At 42.1% G+C, this 27,593-nt stretch overlaps 1 protein-coding gene and 2 long non-coding RNA genes across 7 annotated transcripts; 1 reads left to right on the top strand and 2 right to left on the bottom strand.

Moving 5' to 3' along the window:
* Positions 1-227: 227 nt before the first annotated feature.
* LOC130139274 (anaphase-promoting complex subunit 4-like) lies at positions 228-9,581 on the bottom strand. 5 transcript variants are annotated; one of them, XR_008817500.1, is made up of 5 exons: positions 8,617-9,581; positions 7,718-7,890; positions 3,375-3,459; positions 849-983; positions 228-494 (listed from the first exon to the last, which is right to left on the bottom strand). XR_008817500.1 is itself a non-coding variant. In XM_056315943.1 (3 exons), exons 1-3 carry the CDS (start codon positions 8,693-8,695, stop codon positions 367-369), a joined length of 267 nt encoding a protein of 88 aa, XP_056171918.1. In that variant the 5' UTR covers positions 8,696-9,581; the 3' UTR covers positions 228-366. The 5 variants fall into 5 exon arrangements, 1 of the variants encoding a protein (XP_056171918.1); XR_008817499.1 differs by having other exon boundaries at positions 849-930; positions 7,738-7,890; XR_008817497.1 differs by lacking the exon at positions 849-983 and having other exon boundaries at positions 228-525.
* Positions 9,582-10,581: 1,000 nt separating this feature from the next.
* LOC130139278 (uncharacterized) lies at positions 10,582-17,385 on the bottom strand. The gene is made up of 5 exons (XR_008817521.1): positions 17,291-17,385; positions 16,381-16,660; positions 15,497-15,675; positions 15,229-15,404; positions 10,582-11,460 (listed from the first exon to the last, which is right to left on the bottom strand). It is a non-coding gene; the product is annotated as an uncharacterized LOC130139278 (long non-coding RNA).
* Positions 17,296-19,465, top strand: LOC130139284 (uncharacterized). The gene is made up of 2 exons (XR_008817528.1): positions 17,296-17,387; positions 19,308-19,465. It is a non-coding gene; the product is annotated as an uncharacterized LOC130139284 (long non-coding RNA).
* The last annotated feature ends 8,128 nt before the right edge of the window (positions 19,466-27,593 follow it).

Genomic DNA, 27,593 nt, shown 5'->3' with positions numbered 1-27,593 from the left:
CGAAATTGGAAGGGTGTCATCTCGGAAGTAACCAACAGAAGTGAAATCTAGCCTGGGAATTGGCAGAAACGTCTAGAACTTTTACAAGCATAACATCACCTAGTATAATTGTTTACTTAACCAGCCCATTACTTCTGGGCAATACCGATTCTTGCCGCTCACGCCATCAAATCCATTTATTAAGAAAAACTGCTGAATGAGAAGCAAGAACAAGGAAATGACTCATCGACTCAATCTGATAGACCATACTGCCAAATATTTGATTTGAACAGACAGGACGCTTACAATATTTCTGATTAGAAAGACACCAAATATACTGAAGCACAAAATCCCATATTTATCTCCACTGCAAAGGATATTGAAACATTACTTTGAAGAATTTGAGAGCTCTACAAATGAATCTTGACCATCGTCCGTTAAACCAGCATCTCCGGGTACTAGTCCAGGCATGCGAGGAACTTTTGGAGCTGGAGGGAAGAATCGAGTAGTGCGATCTTCAAAAGCCAAAAAGTTACCAGAAGCGGTCTATAAAACAAATGAATAATTACTTTCCAGTTGGAAAATAAAAAGATGAAAAAATATGAGATTAAAGCTAAGGAGCCAAACAAATCAACAAGTTACAGATGACACCAAACAAACGCTTTCCAAAAATCTTCCATAAACCCATACTAAAGCTGTTGGACTGTGATATAAGATTCCAAGTTTGAAAAGAAGTATTTAAGAAAACTAGACTAAAATAACTACTTAACTGGAAAAGAAGCATTATGAAAGGCGTGAGCCATAAAATATCTGCTATTGGTAATAAAGATCACGAAGTCATATCAAATTTTAAGTTGAAAGATGCATACTCTATTCAGTTAGGCATCCTCCTCCCAGTTGAGACACCACAGCTGCCATATGGGACTTCAAGCTTCTTAACAGTTTTCCATTCTGCTTAATATTTATACCCTGTTAGAATGATTATACCACAGTGTGCATAACAGCTGCAAGCACTAGCATATCAAAAGCAGCACACCGCATATCCATAGTTCCATAAAGACAGCTACTTGGGTAAGATAACATTCATTATGTACAAACAAACTCTCTTCTCAGCAAAATATAATCCATGAAGTGGACGATTGATTATAAACTGGTAGAAATCTCAAAGAAACAGAATTGCAGCAGCCTCAGCCAAGTTCTCAGCCATTCTACTCATGACCAAGCAACTATAGCTTAATAAAAACATAACCAGTTATTTACAAACTTTTCCACCCACAAGAATAATTGAGGCAGCTACAAATCATATCATTTAAGAGTCACCTAAATAATTACCTTCCTAATTTGACTAAACTGAACATATTTTACTGATAATTGACAGAAGCTATTAATTTTGATGAAAATGAGCATGTCACAGATGAATGCTTCTATATGACACCATCCACTTAGACCATAGACTCTCACAATGAGCTGGACCCCAGAAAACACTATGCCGTAATTTGTCGTTGACAATTGAAATAGTTTTAATCATTGATGACAACATTAGAAGCGAGGTGAAAATTATTTGTCCTACATGAGAATGCAATTGCACACATCAATCAGATAACTCCTAAAGTATATAAAATCTATTGAATGAGTGTATTAATTTTGTATGATATGTGATTAAAGTAATTCACTGCTGATTTCACCGATTAGATATGAGTCAATCAATTTCCTTGATTCATAATTGAACTTATGCATCAAACAATGTAGTGTCCAAAACATTTCATGGCTTTGATGCAGGACAATGAGTCCCACAATAAAGAATATTTATTTAGGCATCACATGCAAAACTGCCTAAACATCACACCTAGGGTTTCTTAAGCATCGCACCAAAGAGGAATTGCATCACACAATATGCAAAGCAAACACTTGCCTAGTTCAATAAATTATCAACTCTATTGAAAAGTAAAAATTACAACTATATTATTAGATTCTCTAGAAGTTCTACTCCTAGTTGAAATAGGAAACCTATAAACAAGAAATAAAATTGGAGTATATGTAAGATCCTACTACTCAAACTTCAAAAAAAAAAAAAATTAGGGAAACTTCGTATAACCCTAACAATACTCAAATCCTGGGTTTTAAATTTTAGTGATTAAACTTCGAGAAGAATCCTGATCCTTGTTTGAGTTTCAAAGTCAATCTTCACCAAAAACTTGGTAGTCATCTTGCATGATTTTGTTGGCTGCATCAGCCTTAGTGGATGATCTAATTGTCTAATACTAAATTCTATGAATGGGAATCCAATTACAATACTTAGTACACGATCTTTGTGTCCTTACAGTCAAATGGGTACTTATTTGATAAAAGAAAAATAATTTGTAGCAATATCTCATGTCTGGAAATAATAACATTAGTCGAATTTGAAGTATCTTTATAATTATTTATTACCTAACAATAAAAATAAGACCATACTTTACAATTAATTTACATCTGTTATGGTATACCAATCTCAAACATTATATCAGATTTTATGATTCCAATGGATGAAATTCACGATCCACAATCCATAGATTTAATTTTTTGATTCATGACTCATATTTCCATGTGACAACTAAGGGTGACCCTAAGTGGTTATCATGTCATATCAAAATTGTGGCTACCTACTTAATAGTAAACACAATTAATAAACGAATATTGTTCCGGGTTCAAAGTTCAAACCGCAAAACACAAATTGACTCCTGTAATCTATCTAACTAAACAATAGTGCCAACTTGATTAACAACCTGAACTATCATGACCTGTTTATATTTAGTTAAGTAAATTCTCTAATAGTAAATCATACATGAATTTTGTTTCCATAGTGGTTACAAATTACAATTTGATCACACCATATAAATGTAACATTTCATGTAAACCTAGGATTTTGTAAGCTTGCGACTAGTTTCTTTTCAAATTATTTGACATTGATGACGATATGCATATTGTACAGATGCTGTGTCGGTCATGTTAGGGTTGGAATGACCCATTCAATTCAATCTAATTAGTTAAACGGGTTATTCATCTTTTGTAATTTGTTGACCTATTTAACAAAAGGGTCATGTTTGAATAGAGTTTTCTAATAAATTTTTTTGTTAATCTTATCCTGCTCAGATTAACCTATCTAGCAATCCATTGTTAACTTGACATTGACAGACGTGACCAATAAAAATGGAATGCCATCTCTATTAGCAGCTAAATGTTCACTGAGCAAGTTTGCTGTTTGCATTGCATCATGCAGATTTTGAGTAATTCAGAATCTTTCCCAAGAGAGATCAGAGAAGAACACGTTGTGATGAAAAAAGGACTGTTCCAGTAGGAATTTCTAGTTGAGAAGTAATGAGGGCAACGTTCAAGTAACAACATAGAAAACTTACTTCGAAATCATGCAGTAAAACTGTACCGTCTTCAAGTCCCAAGACAACAACCTTGCCATCAAGACGCCAGCATAATGATGTTACACTGGAGTAGATTAGAATGATTAAGAAGAGCCAGTATTGATGTGTGCAAAGAAAGTAAGCTCATTATAAACAAAAAAGAACACACACACATAGAGTGAATAATTTGTTCCCAATAAAATTAACAGAAGAAGAGGAAAGATAGAGCACACACATTAACAGACAAAATGTTAATCAAAATATGTGAAGTAAGGCAAAACGTCGTAACTGTACAAAATAATTGAGAAGGATAACGGTCACTTGATATGGGATTTCTTTGGGTTAGTAGGTAATCTAAAGCGTGGGAATCTATATCTTATTGGCAGGCTCCAATCCAATATCTGATTCAAAAAACAGATCTTGTTGTTCAACTAAGGAACTTCAAGGTAGAGTGGATGCACAAAAGCTGTGACATCCCGAATTTCGGCCTATTTTTGGGATTTATAAAACGCGTAATTTGTCAGTGTGCTTATAGTAAAATCTCGCCCGGGAACTGATCACTCCTGGTTATCATTTTAAATTAGAGATTTCGCTAGAATCGCACTCGATCAAATTTGGCCGTTATTTAGACCCCGGACTTGGTAGTCGATTTTCGGGAGTTTCGGGACGAAATAATTTGGACAGTGTCAATATTATGGTAGCCAACGTTGAGATTGTCAGGAATAATGGAAAAAGGAGAGTTTTTGACCAAGTGTGAATTTGGACTAGTAGACCTCCCTCATTATAGTTTGGTTCAATTAATTTGGCCTTTGTCCCTTTTTATGTGCGAGGCTTATTTTAGACCAGTAGATCGTTTTCGGTTTTGAATTTGGGCCATCAGATCGCATTTAATATTTGAATGAAGTTTATTTTCTCTTATTTCTCTCTCCTCTCTCCTCCGCGCACACGTTTCCCTCCTTCTGACCGCGCACGTTCCTCTCTCTCCTTTCTCTTCTTTTCCTTCTGACCGCACGCAACCCCCCCCCTCTGACACTCTCTCTCCTCTCTCTCTTCTTCCTCTTTCTTCTTCTTCTTCTTCTTCTTCTTCCTCTCTCCCCCGACCCTCGACTGCTGCTTCGCCTCTGCCCAGCTCACCGACCACCGCTCGACCGCCCTCATGCCTCCGCCCGACGCCGCGTGCCGCGCCGTCGCCGGCCAGCTCGCCGCCGCTGCCGCGGGTCACTGACGCTCAGCCCAGCCGAGCCGTTGTGGCCGTTGCCCCGGCCAGCGAGCTCGCGACGCGCCCGCAGCTCGCCGGCTGGCCCCGCGTCGCCGTCGCCGCCTCCGGTGCTGCCGGTCGCCGCCGTGTCCCACCCCAAGCAGCCGGCAAGCCCCCTTTTCTCCATTTCTCTCTCTCTCTCTCTCTCTCTCTCTCTCTCTCTCTCTCTGTTTGGCCGTGAGAGGCCTTGAGCTGGAGGAGCTCCGCCGCCGCCGTCACTGTTCCGGCGTGGATTCATCGCCTCGCCCAGCCGTCCAGCCGTTCCATTTCTCTCTCTATCTCTGACCGTGCCCCTCTCTCCCTCTCTAGGCCGTGGATTAGCTTAGACCGTCGCCGCCGCTCGCGCCGTTCGCCGGAGCCGCCGCCGCCGTTACTGTTCCGGCGAGGGACCGCCGCTGCCCAGCCCCTTTTCATCGCGTGTTCGGCCGTTTCAAGCTTAGGACATTCGGTGAGTTTGACCCTAAGCCCTAATTAGGACAATTTGCATTTCTAGACGGGTTTTAGGGGTTAATTAGGGTAATTAGGGGCTAAATGGTGGAGGGTGATATGGGCTGGTTCTGTGGTGTTTTTGGTGACCAAGGATGATTATTTAGTCGAGGTTTAGTGGCCCGTATAGTGCTGTGATGTGGCGAAGCATGGGTGCCGAGATTTAGACAAAATGGCGAACTTAGTGGATGAAATTGATAGACCGGGTGGTGGCTGTTTTGGTGGCTGTTCTACGGGCTTAATGCGATAAATTAAGGGAGGTTTAGTGGCCTGAGAGGTGCTGTGCATTGGCTAGACAGAATTGGATCGGAATGGCCCAAGTTCGGGGTAGGTTCGGGCCTTGAATGTGAATTTGGCGGGTGCAAATTGAGGACCGAGTGGAGGTTACTAGGGGCTGAATTTGTGGCGCATTTGGTGACCGAGAGTGATGATTTAATTGAGGTTTAGTGGTCTATAGAGTGCTGTGATGTGGCGAAGCATAGATGCCTTGATTTGGGCGAAATTGTGGACTTGGCGGATGAAATTTGTGGACCGTATAGTGGCTGATTTTGTGGCTATTTTACGGGCTTAGTGTGACAATTTAATTGAGGATTAGTGGCCCGTAATGTGCTATGCGATGGCTGGAAGTATTGGATTGAATTGGCCCGAGTTCGGTTAAGTTCGGGTTCAATTGTGGATTATAGTGCGCGCCTAGTTTGGTCCTCATGGTGGCTGATTCGGGTGATGCTTTGGGGAGTCTAATAGAGTATTTTGAGGGTATTTATTGGCCTAGAATGACCTGCTTGGTGGCTGTCCATACCGGGATTTAATTGGACAAGGCGCGATCAATTTGAGGCTTGATTGTGTGATTACCGGGAATGGTCGAATTAACTGATGGATTGGCTGAATTGTCTTTGCTTGTGATCAATTTGCGATGCCTTGTTGAGTACTTATATGGCCGAGAAAGGGTAGACTTGGTGGGCCTTAGACTTGTGCGAGTTTAATGGCTCAATCGCGTGATTTTCGTGTGCCGATGATGTACCATGGCCGATTTGAATTAATTGATTGATTGGGCTTGTGATTCATGGAATTGAGCATATTGTGTTGTGAATTGAATAAGTGGCGTTGTGCAATTGAATGCTCATTGTGAAATTTGTGAGTGCCCAAGTGTGAATTTCATGGCCATGGGTGTGCATATCAAACATTGGCATGGCATGTGCATATATGAGTGTGCACGAATGACATGAGTGTGTGATCACCTAAAATGCCCTGATGCGTTTAACGCGGGGTTCAGATGAAAATTGGTGCTTGTGAATGTGTGATCACAATAAACCCTGATGCGTTTTACGCGGGGTAGTGAACCCGTCCTGAGGCGTGTTACGCGGGACGATGCCCGGTTTACCGGAAGATGACCAACCTGAGGCGTTTTACGCGGGTTTTGGTCCATATAAGGAGATCGGTGTTGCGCCTGATGCGTTTTACGCGGGCTAGAGACACTGGGCTTGATGCGTTTTACGCGGGCCAGGAAGTGTTGTATGTGATAGACCTGATGCGTTTTACGCGGGTCGGACCTGGTGCGTTTTACGCGGGTCGGAGGAGAATTGATAATTGCAAGTGTGCTGGAGTGCAAGCGTGCGAAAATGCATTGATGAGGCGTGAGCACGCGTATGAGCACGAGCATAAGCATGACATGCGTTGTGACCAAATGATGTGTACGTGTGCTGCGATTGGGTCCTATGTTTTATGCTTGAACTGTAAGTGCCTAACCTACAGGGCAAGGTGAGTGTTGGATTTGGGCCCGAGGGCCTAAGTCAATTATGATTTGCTTGGTGTGTTGATTTAGTACTCGTCAGGAGGTGCACTTTAGCCTAATTTAGGTTTAGGGAATTACTCGCTGAGATTTATTCTCACTGTTGTTGAAACCCAATTTTTTCAGACCCCCAACTTTGAGGATGCCAGGTGTACTGAAACGTTTTGGGAGGAGTCCCGGCTAGATATGGTGCTTGATCGCCGAGCCACTTACCCGCTTTCGATTTTTGATTGTGGGCTATATATGAATATTGTATATGTTTCCCGATGTCAAAGCAAGTGTATAATTATCCGTGCTGGTTATTGTATGGCTATCCTTGGTTGGGTGCATCAGTATCAATGCAAGTGTAATTGTTCATGTTGTTTGTTGAGTGGCTACCCTTGGTTGTGTGTCTATCTTTGAACGGGTGTTGATTTGCTTCCGCATGTGCTTTAAGTCTCTGTGTTGGGAGTTGGGTCAGCGACGCGTCCTGGGGAGTCGCACTCAAATCGACCTTTGCGAGGGATGCTCGCGCGCCGAGTGCGGGGCGTGACAAAAGCTTACTTCAGGCGAAGATTACAAGTGTAACTTAAGATCTTAACAGAAATCATTCAGGATTGGCTCAAGTACTATAGTGCACTCAAAACGTTCTCCATATCCAGAAGACAATATGACGAACAAAGCATTCAGGTGTTTCTAGAGAAAAAAATCTCCTCTCTAAAGTTTTCCAGTGAGAATAGACGGCAATAATTACCAAGGCTGGGCATCTAATCCTAAGATCTTACTAATTTGAATTACCGAAAGATTAAGCCATATAGGATCTTAACATACTTGGATGCAGCTCCCCTTACCCTCCTAGTCCCTTTGCTTTCTCCAATTCCTTCCTCCTTCCCTCTCAACCAGATTGTCATACAAGTATGCAGTACAGCTCGAGATATATCCTATTCAAAAGTTAACCTCCCACCAGCGACCTTGATTAATCAAAATGATGTGGCGAAATGCCCCTCTGCAATGCGAAGAAGATTAACTAAACTTCAAGCAATACAAAATGTGAGAAAATTTCTACCTATAGTCTATATTTCAGTATCCACTAAATCTCTCCGTGTAGGGCACGCACAGTCAGTAAAAGAATGCTCAATCGAAAAGAAGAGGAGCCAAGCAAGTAAAATTACATCGGGAGAGTCACCATCATAAATCTAAGCAGATCTTTTTAGATGCCTCATGACATTTAGATGGTCTTCTGCAGGGGCTAAACCTGCCAACTCCAAGTGGGGCATTAAGCATTTCTGCATCTGACATATCTAATCTTTCTAGCATAAATGACATCCCCTCCAATTCATGTTCTTTATTTTCATGTACACATTAACTGGTGTACCGAAAAGGGTAACAACTCCTTCGTTCTCTAGATTTTCCACTCGCACCACCATCATTCACCCTTCGTTTCTGGGTAGAACGACCAAACTCCTTAGTTCGACGTTCACCTTATCATTTAGACTTCCAAGCACTTTAGACCTCTATATTCGTCCAATTCTCCATCGAATGCAATTAGAGCTAGATTGGGAATTACAATGGTTCCTATGGCGAAAAAGGAAGCACGGCACATTTAGGAAAAGCGAAAGAAGTAGAACGAGATAAGGGCAATGACTCGCAGGGCACAACAAGCCATCGTTGAACAAACGAACACACTGAACAAAGAAAGAAAGAGAACTTTCTCGAATCGAAGCAATTACCAGGAGAGAGATTGTCCACAGCCTCTTGCCAATTGAAGCGACGAAGCACCACCCACCTCCGAGTCCTCCGTGGGACCATGGCCAGCAAATCCTTCTCTGGATTCCACTCAACTCACGCCATCTTCACTTAACGCCGATCGGAAGAAATCGAGCAACAGCCTCACCAAACCAAATCGGAAGACAATCGAATCGACCTTGAAGCTGAAACGGAAGCACGCGCCGGCGACCCTTCTTCGTCGGTCTCCCATTGCTAGAAAGCTCGGCACAGAAGCGTCCGGAGAAAATGGGCCGGGCCGGACTTCATAACTATATTATAGCCTTGTCAAATAACGCCCAGACTCATGGGACATCACATTGATGCGAACGTGGTGCTGGATTAGTTGTTGAAACGTGAATTTGGTAAAAAAGCAATGTGATAATTGATCCTCAATTTACCATTTGAACAGAAAGAAATATGCTCCTGAATTATTCGAATCGGCACCAAGGTTAGCATGACTTTTTTTTCGCCCAAATGGAAAACAATTAAAACATTGAGAAAAATAAACGACTTAAAAGTCCTATTGCTTAGACCAAAAGCAACAAAAAAAAAAAGTCTCGTTGCAAATAGGTGGAACTTATCAAACAATTGCAAATTCAAATCAACTTACTGGATTATCGCCACGGTTAACTTTACCGTGTTCATCGTAAAATCAATTCACGGGCCCGAAATGTTGCCATTGCCGACCGTTATTTTGCTGGATTGATCAACCGGGTAGGAACGAAAACATTTTCCAGACGCGTTCGCATCAGGTGACGGGAAGCCGTGGTGCACAGATTTCGGGCACTTCTACGGATCTAGTCGCTTTTCAGCTCCGGACGCTTCGTGCACGCCATCACAGATATGGCTCCTGACGGGAAGTCCTCTTAAGTTGTTGATTCGCAGCAATGCATATTCAAGGATGACTTTATCCAATTAATGTCTACTTTCTGGACTTCATCAGCCCACGTAAGGTCTATACGTGTAGTCTATCTTGCATTAAAACGAATCGGAAGGGAACTCGACCATTCAAATTAACGTGTTTTCAACGTCTATTCACCCGCGCATGATCTATAATAACTAAATTATGTACTCGTGAAAATCGTTCCTTGAACCCTTAAGGACAACCCAAAGAAAAGCTTGACAGGCTTCAATGTACAAATTGCAAAATGGGTTTTGTCGAGGAATTAGTGTCCGGCACCTGTAAGTTTATCAAATAGAGGAAATAGCACGGAAAATCTTCAACTATGTCCATTTTGATGCCAATGCCTTTTGTCACAGGTCCGTCCAAATTTGACTGGCATTGATGTGATTTTTTTGAATATATATTTTTTTATTTTTTCCTTTTTTTCTTTTCTTTCTCTCTCTTTTTTTTCTTTCGCTTCTTCCTCTAGCTGGTCACTGGACCTTGGCGACCAGCCAGAGGCGAGGGACCTCATCGTCGACTGGGGTCTCGTGACCCAAGCGATGTCCACCTAAGGTCGTGAGACCTCAAGTAGCCCTCGCTTGGGTCGCACAACCATTGCTAGGGTTTGCATGACCCCAACTAGCCCTCATCGGGGGTCGCTCGAGGTCGTGTGACCTCAGTTGATAGCCGTTAGCGCCAGATTTGGCTCGACGGCAACCGAAGGATTTGATTTTTTTTAATATAAAAAAAAGAAAATTTGCAACCGAAGCCCTTTGCAACATTTAATTACCAAACACTACTTAACTCAAAATTGCTTTACAAGGATTTTTTACCAAACGCAATTTGCATTTCCCTAAAACCCTCTAGACCAAAGGCCTTTGTATTTCCAAAGGGCTTTCAAAATGTTGAACCAAATGCACCCTGAGAGCTGACAAAGGAAGACTCGTCAAACAGCCGCATCCTAATCCCGCATCTTCGGCCGAACCATGCCTTAGGGGAGAGAGAGAGAGAGAGGATTTAATGGGAAGTCCAGTGGACTGAATTTACAGCAATGGATGGCTTAGGTTGAATTCAAAAGACGTTACATTCAAAGCTATTACAATGTAGTGAAAATGCATTAAGCTACACAAAAAGAAAAAAAGAGCACAAGGTAGTAAGGAAAAAGATCCAGCCATCCAGGAAGCCAAAATTATACATTGCTGTAACTCGATCTTGTCTACGGAATTGAAATAATGCATGAGATACAAAATTTGAATGATAAGAACAAGTGATCTGCACATGATTGATGGGGCGTCTCATAGCTTTCTGTCCAAAGCATATGCCTCACTTGGAAGTCTCCATTTTACAAAACGAACTTCCCTCGACACTGTTGCCGCCATCTCCTATGATAGTATAACATCCATTTTCTGCTTTGCAAATGTCTGCGCCTAATAAAGGTATGCAATAAAAAATGCTGAACCAGCTCACTTATTCCTACAGACACACCACAACAAATATGAAGCCTTTCTTGATCTCGCTTCACCAACACCAGCTCTTGCCCCTCTCCCACTCAATCCAAAAGGTATTCTCTTTTTCATTCGATTATCCTATAAATACAGCTTTTGGGCCGCACCACTAATCCAGGATTACCCCAGAATCTCAGGTGAAACTTAAAAAAGCCGGAAGCCAAAGTGTGAAAAAGCCTCATGTTTTACCTGTCGTGGCTTCCGATGTAAATATCAATTGGCATATGGCAAGGCATTCTCATTCAAGCATCTGGTCGAGTTGTGGTGAAGGATGAAAGAAGACCCGCGGCCTGCACAGGAAAAACATCACTGAATTTCGATAAGGCGGCAGCTGAACTGTCCTTGAATATGCCCACTTGACCATTAGTCAGGATGGATCCCAGTTTCAATGTGTTCTCTCCAAATCTGCTGCCAACCTGGCCAATTGTGAGAGGAAATAATATCAGAAGCATGTCATAGAACATGGAAAAAGACTTTCTTTCCAAAACACCTAGCCAAATATCTGACATCTCTGAAACTAAAATCTTCTCACAATTACAATGTTCGGCAAAAAGCCAATGTCTACTCCTGATGTCTACTCCTTATGTACCAAAACAACATGAAGTACGTGGAACTGTCTCGGTGCACAACTACGCAAACAAGCTCAAAAAAGGAAGACCAAAGTTAAGAACTTCTATCACCACTTTCAGACAGTTACACCACTGAGTTTTCTAGCACTGTGTCCCAGACTATTGGTACTTATTACATTCCATGTCACAAATGATGTCACGCCCCGTACCCCACGAAACATGAACATCCGCATAGGTCGAAATAAGATGCGACGCTCCCAGGTTACGTCACCGACCTGAAAACCCAAATCAGAGAAAACACGCCACATGCGGAAACGACGTATATATAATATATATATATACACCCAGACAATATAAAAGCAACCATGAATAGCGAGAGTCACAATTTTACATACGATTAAAACTATATATACATTCATTATATCACTTATATACAACATCCATTATTATTACAAGCACACCGAACCAGTAATTATTAACTTCCAAAATACAAAAAGGATCAGCATTGTCCAACAGTGGGGCCCTCTCAATTTATTATCTCGCTCCCAGAACTAGTCCCTACGCCCTCTCGGAGACGTCAACACTGACTCACTGTCCTCAGCATCACCACATGAATCCTCCTCAATTGTCTATTCACCTGACGGCTCCGAGTCTGCCTCAATATGATCATGGCTCAGGCGGGGGCTCTGAAATGTCGGTTTTACCACAACCGTGAGAAATCTCAGCAAGTACAAACCACTAATCCTAAACTAGGCTAATGTGCACCTCCGAAAGGTAAATAAAACACACAAATAATGAACCAAGCACATCAACATAATTTCACCCAGTGCTCACACCCAATACATTGTCTCGTAGCCTCTGCAGTTAGGCATTTGACATTAACGCAAATCACGTGCAGTTATACCGACCCGAAGGCCCACAGTTGGAGATAACGACCCGTAGGCCCGACCCGAAGGCCAACAGTTTGATAAATCGACCCGTAGGCCCGACCCGAAGGTCACAAGTGATTATAACGACCCGTAGGCCCGACCCGAAGGTCACAAGTGATTACAACGACCCGTAGGCCAACATTTGAATATAACTCAGACATGGATATCATCACACTCAATTTCCACCAATCACCACTTGCTGTGCAAAACATATGCTCGGGAATTCAAGCCAAATACTGATGTTAAATTTACCAAGCATAACTATGTTCAAGTTAGACATGTGCCACTCATTCCCGGCATTCCCAAACATTTCCATTCTAATCCAACCCATTTCAAGTTCATTCCGCGCATTCATTACACAAGTCAATTTAATGCGCCTAAGGCCCGCCTTGGGCAAATCGATCTCGATAATTGTTCTCACTATCTCGGGGTCATTCAATAGGGTTTATTTAGATCCCAACCAAACCCGAATAATACCCAAGACTCAAACCGATATCCAATGAACCAATCAAGTCTCAAATTAAGTCCAAAATGTGCAATTCGGTTCTGGTGAACAGTACCAGAACCGAATGTCCAACATGCACTATATCACACTTAAACAATTCCATTAAACCTTAATCACATACCCTAATAATTCAACCACCAATTATACATAATTAAGCCTCAAATAAGCTTAATTAATCCCTACAATGCCCCAATCAAGGTCACTTACCAATGAATCCAACTAGTGCCACTCTTAGACAAATTTACACAAATTCGGTGCCCCATGAACAGTACCAGGGCAGGGTACATTTTGTCCACTAAACCACCATTAAACACCCTCATTAGGCTCTAGTCTCAAACCCTAATCACCCAAACACTAAATATACTTAATTAAGTCTCCAATAAGCCTAATTAGCCCCTAAAATGTCCATTTCTAAGTCATTAACAAATAAACCCAATTAGTGAAACTCTTATTAGGCTTATTAGGCTCATTAGGCTCTAGTCTCAAACCCTAATCACCCAAACACTAAATATACTTAATTAAGTCTCCAATAAGCCTAATTAGCCCCTAAAATGTCCATTTCTAAGTCATTAACAAATAAACCCAATTAGTGAAACTCTTAGACAAAAATGCACAAATTCGGTACTCAATGAACAGTACCAGACCCAGCAGAAATGTGTCCACGGTAGAGAGAAAACGCTGAAGAAGAAGAGGAAGAGGGGAATTGGTCTCGGCAGATCAGGAACACATGAATGAGAGAGGAAATTCTGGTCAAATGAGTCAAATATAACTTAATGGAATCCAAGTGTCAAAATCTTGGCCAATGGACAATTTTGCCCTTGATCCAAGGGCTAAGATTTGATCTAATCCATTAATCCAAGGGTGAAATGGTCATTTGTCCTTAACCATGGTTGACCAGACCTGAGTTAAGCCTAACTAACCTTGGTTAATGCCAAAAAAATTAATCCAATTTTCGGAATTAAATAAAAATGGCCTAGGGGCATTTTCGTAATTTTTCGATCCCGAATCGAAATTCCAATTTTCGTCCATACCGGTCCTATATATTCATGGTAGACATAATCCGGTGTCGGATCCTTAAAATTCATCTTTTAAGCCCTCGAAAACCGGTCCAAAAGTTTGGAGGGCAAAACCGTAATTTTTCATTCCGAGGTCGAAATTCCAATTTTTGACCGTATGCACTCCAGACGTGCGTGGCCACCCCAAAATGGCATCGATTCCGAAAAATTATTTCGTTTGGGCCTCGGAAATGGGCATCGAGGTCCCTAGGGGCAAAATCGTAATTTTCCCCAACTTCTGTCGAAATTTCCGTTTTCAACTGTACTAGTCCCAAACGTGTGTGGCCACTCTAAAATGACGTCCGTCTTGTAAAATAGTCGTAATTACCCTTGAAATTTTGATATCGAAGTTCGGGCTCAATATTGCGATCAAATAACTCGTTTTGAAGTCTTAGGGCCTCTCACTAACGGGCAGCTGTTTAGGTATTACGCGTATCGACCTAAGATTGTCCGAGTCATGATGGCCTTGGATTTTGAGAGAACGAGAGGAATTATCTCTAGTACCGGGGGTCGCGATCATTTGGATTAAAATCGGGATCCATTAGTCAGGCGTACTTTCGATCGTGCGGAATCACCCGCGATCCGATCGTACTTTACTGACTATATAAATCCGTCATTCTCCTAAGATTAGCCCATATTGATTCAAAATATTCCATCGACGTTCGTCGAAATCGGCGCTCAATCGCGATCGGGTCCTCAATCCACATACCTGTTCCTATTTAGCCTTTCCCATTGGGTTAGTATCCCGTGATTGATCAAGTCCGGAGGAGACTTACTAAAATCAAACGAGAATTACTGTACACTTTATTGATCCCGATAACAGGTCAAAATCCAGGATGTTACAAATGACTCGGTTAACTCAAACATTAATGCATGCAGTGAAACAGAAAACCCCCAATAAACACCCCGGCAATCAAAGATATAATCAAATTTAAGTTTCTCCAAATAATAAAATATCAAAGCTGAAAGATTAAGTCCAAATAGAGCTTAGAAAGTGACATATCATCTCCAACACAGATGTTCACGACACAGCTCTATAAAGCAGGTAGATGACTAGCCAGGGACATGATAAAATAATATATAACAAGGTAAAGAAATAGAAGCAAAAGAAAGAAAGCACACTCACCTGCATAAAAGACTTCGACAATGGAACTTGCTACTCCTGAAGACGATCTGTCGTCCAAATCAATCGTTCAAGAAATTTCTCCATTACTATAAGATTTCTGACTCTTCGATGAAAAACCTTCTATAGAAACACCAGTAGTTGCTTTAGATGTCTTCCTTGAAGACAACGCAGGTACACTGCAGACAGAATTCAATAATAAGAGAAATCTGGTCACGAAAGCTCAAATATTTATCCTGCAGACACAAACACATGGAAAGGCATATTTAACCTGATTGGAAGTATTTAAACCGGGAAACTGTGGAGCATCTCAAAATATTTGATTCTGAATTCAAGGGCAGTTTCTGCACTGTATCCACATACAACCGATTAAGTTGTATGAAGAACCTGAGGAGGACAGCATGCTGTAAATATGACTGTCTTTCATTCTCCCACAGATATGGCTCTAACCTTTGATGAATGAACAAGAAAGCACTATTAGTTAACTGCAACAAAATGAAGAGAACCGCCTACTGGGACGTAAACATAACTCAGCTAGTACTAGATAGATGGTCCAATGGTGTCAATTAGCCATTTCTTGCTACATTTTAACATAGTAAGTAGACCTCCAAAATTGTAACTATTTTTTATGAATTCATATGAAGTCATCACTGCTAATCCTAGGGACTTTTAATTTGTGTCCCACCTTCTTCCCTCAACCCTCGTGTTCCTCCCTTTCCACCTTTTCCAAAAAAAGCATTTAGTACACAGTCATCTCTGGACAATATGTCTACACTATAACTAAATGCACAAAATTGAGCATCATCATCTAAGCATCATTTACATGTGAAAGAGCTGTTCACGTATCAGAATAATCTCACATGCAATAACTTCTACCCAGGTTTAACAAAAGGGCAACCACTTGACCATGAAAGAAAATTCTTTCTATTCCTACTATTGTCATTTATCCTCTAATCTAAACACGGATCATATAAAATCTTCCATCTCTTAGCTTAAAAGATATTCTTGGAAACAATTTTATATGAAAAACAGAATCAAGGTATAGAATTGTCGGATGCAAATATTAGTGAGGAGTGAGATTGGATTTTGTAAAAACATCTTGGAGTACTGTCTGCTTGTGGAATATATACTGCAAAAACAAATCCAGTAACTTACGCGAGCCAGTCCACGGGATCCAATCTCTGCAAAAGACAAATGTACCAATCCCTCTATACATGTTCTGATGGCAGACTTTTTCTGTCTTTGATCCTTTTGCCTAAACGAATACTATGGCTTTGAACTTCTAGACAACTCCTCATCGACAGTGGAATCACCTCCAGAAAGAACATCATCTATGAACTTTAAATCTAACATAACTTCCAAAGCTCCTCTATTTGATCACTTTAGATCCATTAGCTTCTTCAGTAGAAAGGTAGTTTCCATATATATCAGTCACCTGTAAAAGCAAAAACTGTCAGTAAATAAACACCAGATTAAAATAAGCTATAAAGATGAAGAAATCACAAAAACCACAGTAGGACTGTCCACAGAACTGAGTAAATGATAAAAGTCAAAAGACACAACTTGTAAGGTGTTATTCATTATGAGGAAAGAAAGAGGACTTTATGATATCGTAAGACCTAAACACTATAAATCAGAAATGGCTCTTTACAGCTTCACAAGGCAATAGTAATCATGACTTTCACAGGGCTCTTTACAGTGACCTTGATCAACATTTGCATTTGATCACTGTAGCCGGCAAGGGTTGTCGGAGCTCGCCGGCCATTGGACTCTAATAAGATTTGTTAAGCTTATCCTGCTCAGATTGACCTATCGAGCAGTTTACTGTTAATTTGACATTGGCAGACATGAACCATAAACATGGATTGCCATCTCTATTAGCAGCTAAATGTTCGTTGAGCAAGCTTGCTGTTTGCATTGCATCATGTAGCTTTTGAGCAATTCAGAATCTTTCCCAAGAGAGATTAGAGAAGAACACATTCTGATGATAAGGGATTGTTGCAGGAAGAATTCATAGTTGAGAAGTTGTGAGGGTAATGTTAAAGTAATAACATAGAAAACTTACTTCAACATCATGCAGTAAAACCATACCGTCTTCAAGTCCCCAGACAACAACCTTGCCATCAGGACGCCAGCATAATGATGTTATACATTTACCCTGAGTAGGGTAGAATGATTAAGAAAAGCCAGAATTGACGACACACATTGAAATGTGCAAAGAAAGTGAGTTCATCATAAACAAAGAGCAGAGAGAGAGAGCGAGAGAGAGAGAGAGGATGAATAATTTGTTCCCAAAAAATTAAAAGAAAGAGGAAAGATAGAGCACACACATTAACCGACAAAATGTTAATCAAAATTTGCGAAGTGAGGCAAAACATCACAACTGTACAAAATAGTAGAGAGGGATATTGGTCACTTGATATGGGATTTCTTTGGGCTAGTAGGTCGTCTAAAGCGAGGGAATCTATATCTTGGTGGCAGGCTCCGATTCAATATCTGAATCAAAAAAATAAAAAATATCGCTGTTCAATTATGGAACCTCGAGGTGGAGTGGATGCATGAAAGCTAACTTCAGGCGAGGATTACAAGTGTAACTTAAGATCTTATCAGACACCATTCAGGATTGGCTCAAGTACTATATTGCACTCAAGACATTCTCCATATCCAGAAGACAATATGACGAGCGAAGCATTCAGATGTTTCTCGAGAAAAAAATCTCCTCTATAAATTTTTCCAGTGAGAATAGACAGCAAGAGCTACCAAGGCTAAGCATCTAATCCTAAGCTCTTACGAATTTGAATTAGCAACAGATTTAAGTCATATAGGAACTTAACATACTTGGATGCAACTCCCTTTACCCTCCTAGTCTCTTTGCTTTCTCCAATTCCTCCCTCTGTCCCTCCCGACCAGATTGTCATACAAGTATGCAGCATAGCTCGATTTATATCCTATTCAAAAGTCAAACTCCCACCAGCGAACTTGATTAATCAATATGATGTGACGAAATGCCCCTCTGTAATGAAAAGAAGATAAATTAAACTTCAAGTAATACAAAATGTGAGAAACTTTCCGTCTATAATCTATATTTCAGTATCCACTAAATCTCTCCTTGCAGGGCAAGCTCATTCATTAAAAGAATGCTCAATCAGTAAAAGAAGAGGAGCCAGCAGTAAAATTTCAATGTGAGAGTCACCATCACAAATCTAAGAAGATCTTTTTAGATGCCTGATGAACATTTAGATGGTATTCTGCAGGGGCTAAACCTGCGAACTCCAAGTGGGCATCAAGCATTTCTGCATCTGACATAGCTAGTCTATCTAGCATAAATGGCATCCCTTCCTATTCATGTTAATTATGTCATGGACACTTTAACTGGTGTACGAAGAAGGGCAACAAGATGGCCATGCAGGAGTATGGTACACTTACAGTCGATGTAGATGACTGTCGGCTAGGTTATGGAAAAAATCTTCTAAGGCAACAACCTGGTTGAGAAGTTGATGAGAATCTATTGCGCCGGTAAATAAAATTCCCTTCATTCAACTAATACCAGCTTGGAATTGCTTACTTGCAACTAAGTCGTCACTAGATTTCGACTCGCATCACCATCATTCGCTCTTCATTTCTGTGTGAAAAGACCAACTCCTTGGTTCAACGTCACCTTCTCATGTAGACTTTCAAGCACTTTATCCCTCTATATTCGTCCAATTATCCATCAAAGGCAATTCGAACCAGATTGGCAATTACAGTTGGTTCCTATGGCGAAAAAGGAAGCGTGGCACATATAGGAAAAGCTACAGAAGTAGAACGAGATAAGGCCAATGACTCAAAGGGCACACACCAAGCCATCGTTGAGAAGCCGACACACTGAAAAAAAAAAAAAAAAGAGAACTTTCTCGAGTCGAAGCAATTACCGGGAGAGATTGTCCACAGCCTCTTGCCAATCGAAGCGACGAAGCACCCACCTTCGTGACCATGGCCAGCAAATCCTTCGCCGGATTCCAGTCCGCCTCTTCACCCGCACAACCGGAAGAAATCGAGCAACAGCCTCACCAAAACCGAATCGAACGGGAGCCGAACCTGAGAAGCCAAAAGCGCGGGGTTTGTCGAACTTGAAGCTGAAACGGAAGCGCACACGCCGGCGGCCCCCCTTCGTCGTTCTCCCATTGCTAGAGAGCTCGGCCAAGCATAGCAAGCCGAAAACCGCAGCCACCAGCTCCGCTTGAACAAATCGCGAGGGAGCGTACGGAAGCGTCGGAAGGAAATGTGAACCGGTATAGAGAGAGCTTGTGAAGGATATAATAAAGCTCAACAACAATGGAGGAAAAGGTCGACCGGGCCGGGCCGATAGAGTGAGCTTGTGAAGGATCCTGAATCCTCTCGTTCTTATTAGTCTTACTAGTCCTTCACACGGCGCTCCCTTGCTCGGATTTTAGCGCGTTTCATCTCAAAGATTAGCCGGTCAAATAAGCATCATTTTGAAGTTTTTAGCCAAAATGAAAGTTATATTGTAACTTTGAGTCAATTTAATCATGAACCTATGGAAGAAAACGGTATAGACTGACCCCACACCAGCTACTTTTTCTTTGGTCTTTCGGTAATTATTCTAAGGGGACAATGTACATTTGCACCGGTCGACATCGGGCAGAGTAGCAGACAATGTAAATCAGGTTCCGGTGTAATAAAATTTAGGATGAACTTCCTCAACTCCAAATGGGATAAATCTGAAATAAAAAAAGCAATTTGCTCGCTTGAAGGCACCAATTACCAATCAAAAGCTTGGTTGCATTATGAGGCCTCTGAAGCAGTTCCTCAACCAGGCTGCAATACCCTCTGCAAGCCTCAAACCAATTTTGAACAGAACAATCAATTTGCCTTCCAAAATCCTCACGTCTAAAAGAAAAAGTAGTTTAGCTCAGCTTTAATCAAGGATGAGGCTTCAACTACCAGCTGCCTTATCATACCAAACGACCCACTCAAATGCAACGACAGCTAAAGAGGACTCGAAATCTCCAGTGGGATACCCTCATCAAGTGCATACCAAACGCAGAAAGTGACCGTGATTTCCCTCAAAGTTCTCCAACAAAGCTTTGATGTTTTGCTTCAAACCATGGCATTCTTCTAACACCCATCAAGGTTTCATGCATCACCTCATTGGTGACCTCCGAGCGGCAGATGGACGGGGACTTAAGATTACTCTGAGCGATACTCCTACTATACGAGAAGCTATAGGGCCTTAAATGCAGATTCACCAAGGAAGAGCATCCATAAAGGAGCAGTGGAATCGCGATCGCACGGCCTCGTATTCACATTGACAGAAAGATCCTCAGAAAAGGCTGTGGACAGCAAAATGAAGCCACGGGCTAAGAATAGGCATCCAATAGTCGAGAAATTCAATGTCGATGTGGAAACTTCTTGACACTAGGCGACGCGTACAGAGGATCAAGAAGCTGTCCACGAACGGGGTGTTGTGCCAGGGGAGGGGAGAAGACGAGGTCAGGGATACGTGTCATTCACCGGAGAGACAACCTGCAATTTTCCCACGCATTTTAAATGTGAGTGGCGACCATACGTTGGATCACAAATTCGAGTCCTCATACGGATTCTTGAGGCTACAATGATAAGAAGAGGGCTTGCTCATGTTGAAATACTGAGTAAATTCATTGAAGACGTGAAGATTTGGACAGGCAATAAATAAAGGAGGATTTAATTTTGGAGTAAATTCAACTAAAGTTCACAAAAAGCTATCATCACGAAAAATAATAAACATAAGGAAAAAACCACCAAAAATCTCAAATTTTGCCATCTGTGACACATTTACCCCGAACTTTTTTTTGTGACACCAAAAACCCCGAACTTCGCTTTTTGTGACACATTTACCCCAATGTATTTAGTCCATGAGCATTTTCATCTTTTTTGCTTTTTCTTTTTTTTTTTCTTTTTGTTTCCTTTCCGGCGAGGGGGGGCCTCGCCGGCGTCGGGCGAGGTTCGCCCTCGCCTGGGCGAGCGAGGGCGGCCCTCGCCTGGGCGAGCGAGGGCGGCCCTCGCACAGGCGAGCGAGGCGGCCCTCGCCCGGCTCGGGCGAGGTCGACCCTCGCCGGCGTCGGGCGAGGTCGACCTCGCTGAGTCGAGCGAGGGCCGCCCTCGCTCGCCCGGGCGAGGCGAACCTCGCCCGCGTCGGCGAGGTCGACCCTCGCCGGCGTCGAGCGAGGCGGCCCTCGCCGGATCCGCGTCCAGGCGGCCCTCGCCGGCGTCGGGCGAGGGTCGCCCTTGCCTAGGCGAGCGAGGGCGGCCCTCGCCCGACTCAGCGAGGTGACCCTCGCCCGACGCCGGCGAGGGTCGACCTCGCCTAAGTCGGGCGAGGGCCGCCCTCGCTCGCCGAGGCGAGGCGGACCTCGCCGACGCCGGCGAGGGTCGACCTCGCTGAGTCGGGCGAGGGCCGCCCTCGCCGGATCCGGGCGAGGGCCGCCCTTGCTCGACGCCGGCGAGGGTCGACCTCGCCGGATCGGGGCGAGGGCCGCCTCGCTCTCCCGGCGAGGGCGGCCCTCGCCGAGCTCGGCGAGGTCGACCCTCGCCCGACACCGGCGAGGGTCGACCTCGCTCGAGTCGGGCGAGGCCGCCTCGCTTGCCCGGCGAGGCGAACCTCGCCCGACGCCGGCGAGGGTCGCCCTCGCCGGATCTCGGCGAGGGCCGCCCTAGCCCGACGCCGGCGAGATCCGCCCTCGCCCGACGCCGGCGAGGGCCCCCCTCGCCGGATCCGGCGAGGGCAGCCCTCGCCCGACGCCGGCGAGGCCCCCCCTCGCCGGAAAGGAAAAAAAAAGAAAAAAAAAAAGAAAAAGCAAAAAAGACGAAAATGCCCATGGACTAAATACATTGGGGTAAATGTATCACAAAAAGCAAAGTTCGGGGTTTTTGGTGTCACAAAAAAAAGTTCGGGATAAATGTGTCACAGATGGCAAAGTTTGGGGTTTTTGGTGATTTTTTCCCTAAACATAAGAAGAGAAGTGTCACATATTCATATGTTACATTCACATTCTTTCTCCTCAAGATTGGCGATAATTCCAAGAGAAAGAATAATTCAATTAAACAATTTTAGATTCCTAAATGTTTATACTTCATTAAGTTGAAAAGACTACATGATACTCTTTATTGAGGATGTGAAATCCATTAACGATATTGTAGACATAATATCAAGATCTTAAGCCTATCATTTATTTGAGGATTCCAAATCTCTGAGATTGGAATAAAGCATAATAAAGCATATGTTCTTTATTGCCACCTTGAAACCCCATATATATATATATATATATATATATATATATATATATATATATATATATGTCTCTAGCTAGTCATGTTCCACACAAGAATGTATTTGGTATATTGGATGGGATGCATCATTTAACAATGACACGTGGAGGACTGAGTCAATTCGGGTGAGAGATTTCAACATTAAAATGAAAAAGTTCGTTAGTCGAGTACACTACATGAACCATTCAACCCAAAGTATAAATAATCCAAACCAAACATCTGGTTCTCTTAAAAATGAAAATAATAAACATATACAGATGAAGCAAAAGCTTGGCACTATCGAGTAGGTCTCACGGCTTGCAGCAATACCATGAAGACAGTTACCACCAGATAGAAGCCATGACTCAGCATCTTTCGGTCAATTCTATCTAACTCAATGCATAAATAGTTGCCTTTTACTCCATCTTCCTCTTCGACAAATGCCTGCCTAGCAGAAAAGGCACATGGCAGGTATAAATTAAGACTCTCCAAGAAGGGTGGAGTGGAAACGCTTCAGTCAGAAAGCCCACATGCATTGCTTCTCACACTGATGTCTGCAGCTTCAAGCATGGAGGTCCACCCACTGGAGCAACACGAGCATAACCACCAAAAATTCTTGAACAAACTGTCATTCTGAATCAGAGATTTCATCTTCATCCTCGTCCAGTATGTAGACCAGGGCCGGCTTTCTTGCAGATAAACACAAGCCACACCTCTACTTGCTGTTGCCAAAAATACAACAACTTGATTTCAGTCCGGTGTCCCTTGAATATATGGCCATAGCTAACGTGATGTTTAGATACCTTTGCTGGGTAAAAGTAAAGGTACAACACATGTATTATGCTAAAACACAGGCAGGAAGCAAACCTTGTGTGCCTAAAGAGGCTATGGCATGCATGCAAACTCCGAATACTCTACAGTATCTTAATCTATCATCATGAAATTGTACACAGCAGTTCTCAGTCAGTAACTCAGACTGCAATGCAACTACCACAAGAGGATGATTTTTCTTTTTGTATTTGTTTGGCGACTATAGATTCATCCTTTCCGCACTTTGTCCTCTCAATTGATTTAAAATTTAAGGGAAAAACTAATACTCAGTATTTTACCTTTTAGACTGAAAAAATATTCTTCTTTGTAGCGTACTTTTGCACAACTTCAATCTGTGGGAAGAAACATGAAGTGGTCCATTAAGGAAGCACATACCTATGCCAGTCACATTTAAACTTTAAGAGTAGGTTCTAAGTGGAAATGTAGTCTGGAGCATGGACAGGATTAATTCAGTTCCACAACCCAGCCAACTAGATAAATTTGTTACTGACGCTGGCAAGTTTATCAAACATTGATACACAAAGGAAAAAGTATGGGCAACAATAAGTTTCTGGACATCCATAACTGCAAATGGACATGGTAAGAAGCTCAAAGAAAAATTCTTCAGAACTATACAATTGATGGCATCGTAATGAATTGATCCTTAGCTCGTAGTATGACAGTGTCAAAATGTTCTTACCACTAACCGACAAGGGAGGAACTACGGTATGGGGAATGCTGCGAAGCTTCTCATTCTCCATCTCCAGGTGTAAGATAGGGTCCTAGATGTGTAGTTTCACTGGGTTAGTGTTTTAGAGGTGAGAATGAGACAACCAAGCAAAAGTGTCCTCACAACATAGAAGCAAAAGTGGCACTACTGACCCATTAGGGTCATCAAGTGCACATTTCTAAACATACAGGAGTACAAGGCTCCAACTGTCAAGCTATGTTGGAACTCTTGCAGTTAAGGTAAGGCAGAAAGTAAAACATCCTTTAAAATTGCAGGCATGAAATGGCATGTATATGCACATAGGAGGAAAAACTAAGCTGTTACTCCTCGTGCTGATGAGGAGAGGAGATACATAATAAATAGGAAGAACAAAAGAACAGACGTTTATAAAATCGGACTAGTAGTTCAACCAGTCAAACTGGTAGAACCGTGCTCTACCAGTTAGACCAGTTGGGCTGATTGTGTGTGATGTTATCTGTTAGAATACGCATGTTCAGAACAAAAGAAGCCCGGGTCACTCGGCAGAGCCGCTCGAGCACAAAAGACAGAATTCCTGTTCTCAATAGCATTGTTCAAATTTCTAATAGACTAAACCAATTCAGTCAACAAATTAATTATCCACCACAAAATGATGCAAGAAGACGCCAGAGCAAATGGTTGGCATGCCTGTTAGTTACAAAGGGTTGGATTCCAAACCCCAACCCAACTCCAACACTCTTCCTTTAAGTTTTTGGAAGGCCCAGAACTGGTCCAGACTACTTGACAAGTTTGCCGGATTACCAATTGACGGGTACACCTGGTTACTAGTTTGACAGGGTCGATACCACCAGTTCTTGACCACTACTGTCTCTGCTGTAAAACCAGACTCGAAAGAAAAGCACAATATCCTAGTTTTATCCTTTTGCCATCAGTGCCTTAAATAGTGAATTGACATGTATCGGAACACAGAACTTAGGAGCATCCTATACTTATCACAAGTAAGGAATCAATATGCAAGCTCTGGATCCACAAGTTACCTTCAATTGGTACAACTCCCAGTTATTTGTGCAAGTGGTTCCTCAAATATGCACAAATGGAAGGTCACCGGCCTTCAAGATCATCATCCAGGCATCTCCCAAGTTTTCATGAGTATCATTCATCTTATTTAGCAGCATAACAATTTGATGTTCCTGTTTCCAACAGAATATATTAGCCACATCGACAAATTCGAGCTTTATAATATAATATACCAAGCTTTTACCTTATATAGAGACATATCCACACAATAGTAACCAGAAAGGGATGCACAACAAGTTCGGTTCCAAAGGCCTCCCCTGCTTCACATTGCTTGAATCATTCATAAAGCACCTCACCGCTGCTATACCGTTTGTAACAGCTAAAGAGGACTCATCAGGTATTTTGGAAGGAGATATAATCTGTAAACCCAATTTCATGAGTTCGATTAGATAAAGCAAATTTAGAGGCATCCTGCAGAGTCATACAGAGAAATGATTAGCATGAAAGAGCAGTTGTACTCTGCACATGTAGATCTCCGGAGAAAATTGTAGTTCAGATAAAAGGTATATACCTCATAGAAGGACAGTGAAAGGGGAATGTATCTGGTGGATGTTAAAACAGATGTAGGAGGGATAAATTCTTATTGAGTATCTTTTTTGAAATAGTAGAAAAAGGTATCTCGGCAACTTCCTTGAAACTGTAATGTTTAAATTATTTCCTAATCTGGAAAAATGAGATACTGCTTTCCCTTACACAATGATCATCAACTAAACAGAAAGTCCAATCCGACAAGATCACCCAACTTAAGTTTCCTATTACATTGTCAAGTAATCAACCTATGATCAAATACGAAGCACTAGAATATTAGGAAGAGGGTAAGTGAAAAACCATTGTTGCCTACAAACTCCAGAAGACAACACACCACCCCCAAAGGTTTCCTTTTCTTTTTCTCCTTCTCGCATTATAGTCTCGAAGTTCTGGCTACTCAGGCAAGGATATGAAAAATATTCGTATGGTTTTATGGTAAAGGAAAATGGATAGAAAGATATACAGACAAGCTCAAATAATTGATGAGTTGGGTAACAGCAAAAGCACAAGCTTTTAAGTAAAGGATTGCGATGTTTACACAAACCAGCTTTGAACCAGGGCAATCACACTCAAACTCCAGTTATGCGTACAAAGAGATCAAGAATTTCAGATTTGGTACACGTATCAGACATGAGGACCAAACTTGAAAGGGAGGAAAAAGCAATCACTTCAAAAAACAGATAACAGCAATGTTTTGTCCCATAATTCATATTTCCCCCACTGAGGTGGCATGTGTAAGAACACTTATACATGGAAAACTAGATATAGCATTGATAAGAAGAATCTACAATGAAAAAACAATAAACAACACATTCAGGTAAGAACTTCTATGCACGAACAAGATTCTATTACATTTCACATTTCTAATTCTTTTGCTAATACCTATGTTCCATCTGTTGAAATTCCTCCACAAGTGTCCTTCGCGAATATTCACTGTCCCCAAATCCTCCAAATTGCAGTAATTCTCTGACTCTCAGCGTTGTTTCTCTGAGACAGTAATGCTTGTAAGACGTCTTGTTGACCTGACAAGATACATCAAGGCAGAAAAGTGCATGAAATTACAATTGATCTTTCAAAAAGTGAAACCTTCCAATCCAATGAGAAACGAGAATCAACCTGTCAATTTTAACCCTTGTAACCGAGTGGATAATTAAAATAGTGCTGGACCAACAATAACCACGGTTGACGCCCAGCAAACCACCCTAACTTGAGTCAACCTAATCTGGTTGAAGTGCTCTTAAGTATTTATGATGACGGCAGCAAGATGAAATGAAGAACTAACCCACAAACCAGGAATCATTGACAATTGCATATCATCAGTTTAGCAATTAATTCGGTCACGTTGGATTAAAAAATCATTCAGCTGCTAGAGCGCATGAAAACAGTACTAGGCTTGACGGCATATCATTCTGACATTTAAAGCACGACCAAGTTCCATTACACCATGGTATTAGAATTCTCTGGCACAAAAATGGATAGCACAACCTAGTGAAGGCCCACCAAAACAGCTGCTAGAGTACGTGAAGGCAATACTAAGCTGATCATACTTGCAATATCCAAGGAATACTAAGCCGACCAACTTTCTCGATTCGAAGGAATTACCAGGAGAGACTGTCCACAGCCTCTGCCAATTGAAGCGATGAGGCACCACCTTCGAGTCCTCTGTGACCATCGCCAGCAAATCCTTCTCCGGATTCCACTCCGCCATCTTCACCTGCCAATCAGAAAATCCAGCAAACTTCACAAAACCGAGTCAGAACAATCGAGTTGACTGCACATTAGATCGCAAAAGAACGCCAGGAGCCGACCCTGAGAAGCCAGCGGTTGCTGAAACAGAAGCATGACGCACCATGGTCCTTCATTGGTCTCCATAGCTAAAAAGCTGTGGGAGCAGCTGGAAACACAGCACCAGCGCTGGAACAAATCGCAAAGATGCGAGCCGAAAGAGAATTCGTGA

The sequence above is a fragment of the Syzygium oleosum genome, unplaced genomic scaffold, assembly GCF_021117445.2.
Source record: "Syzygium oleosum isolate NSW1041296 unplaced genomic scaffold, Sole_v2.1 Sole_v2.11, whole genome shotgun sequence".
Classification (NCBI taxonomy): Eukaryota; Viridiplantae; Streptophyta; class Magnoliopsida; order Myrtales; family Myrtaceae; genus Syzygium; species Syzygium oleosum.
This window is presented reverse-complemented; position numbering and strand designations above follow the sequence as displayed.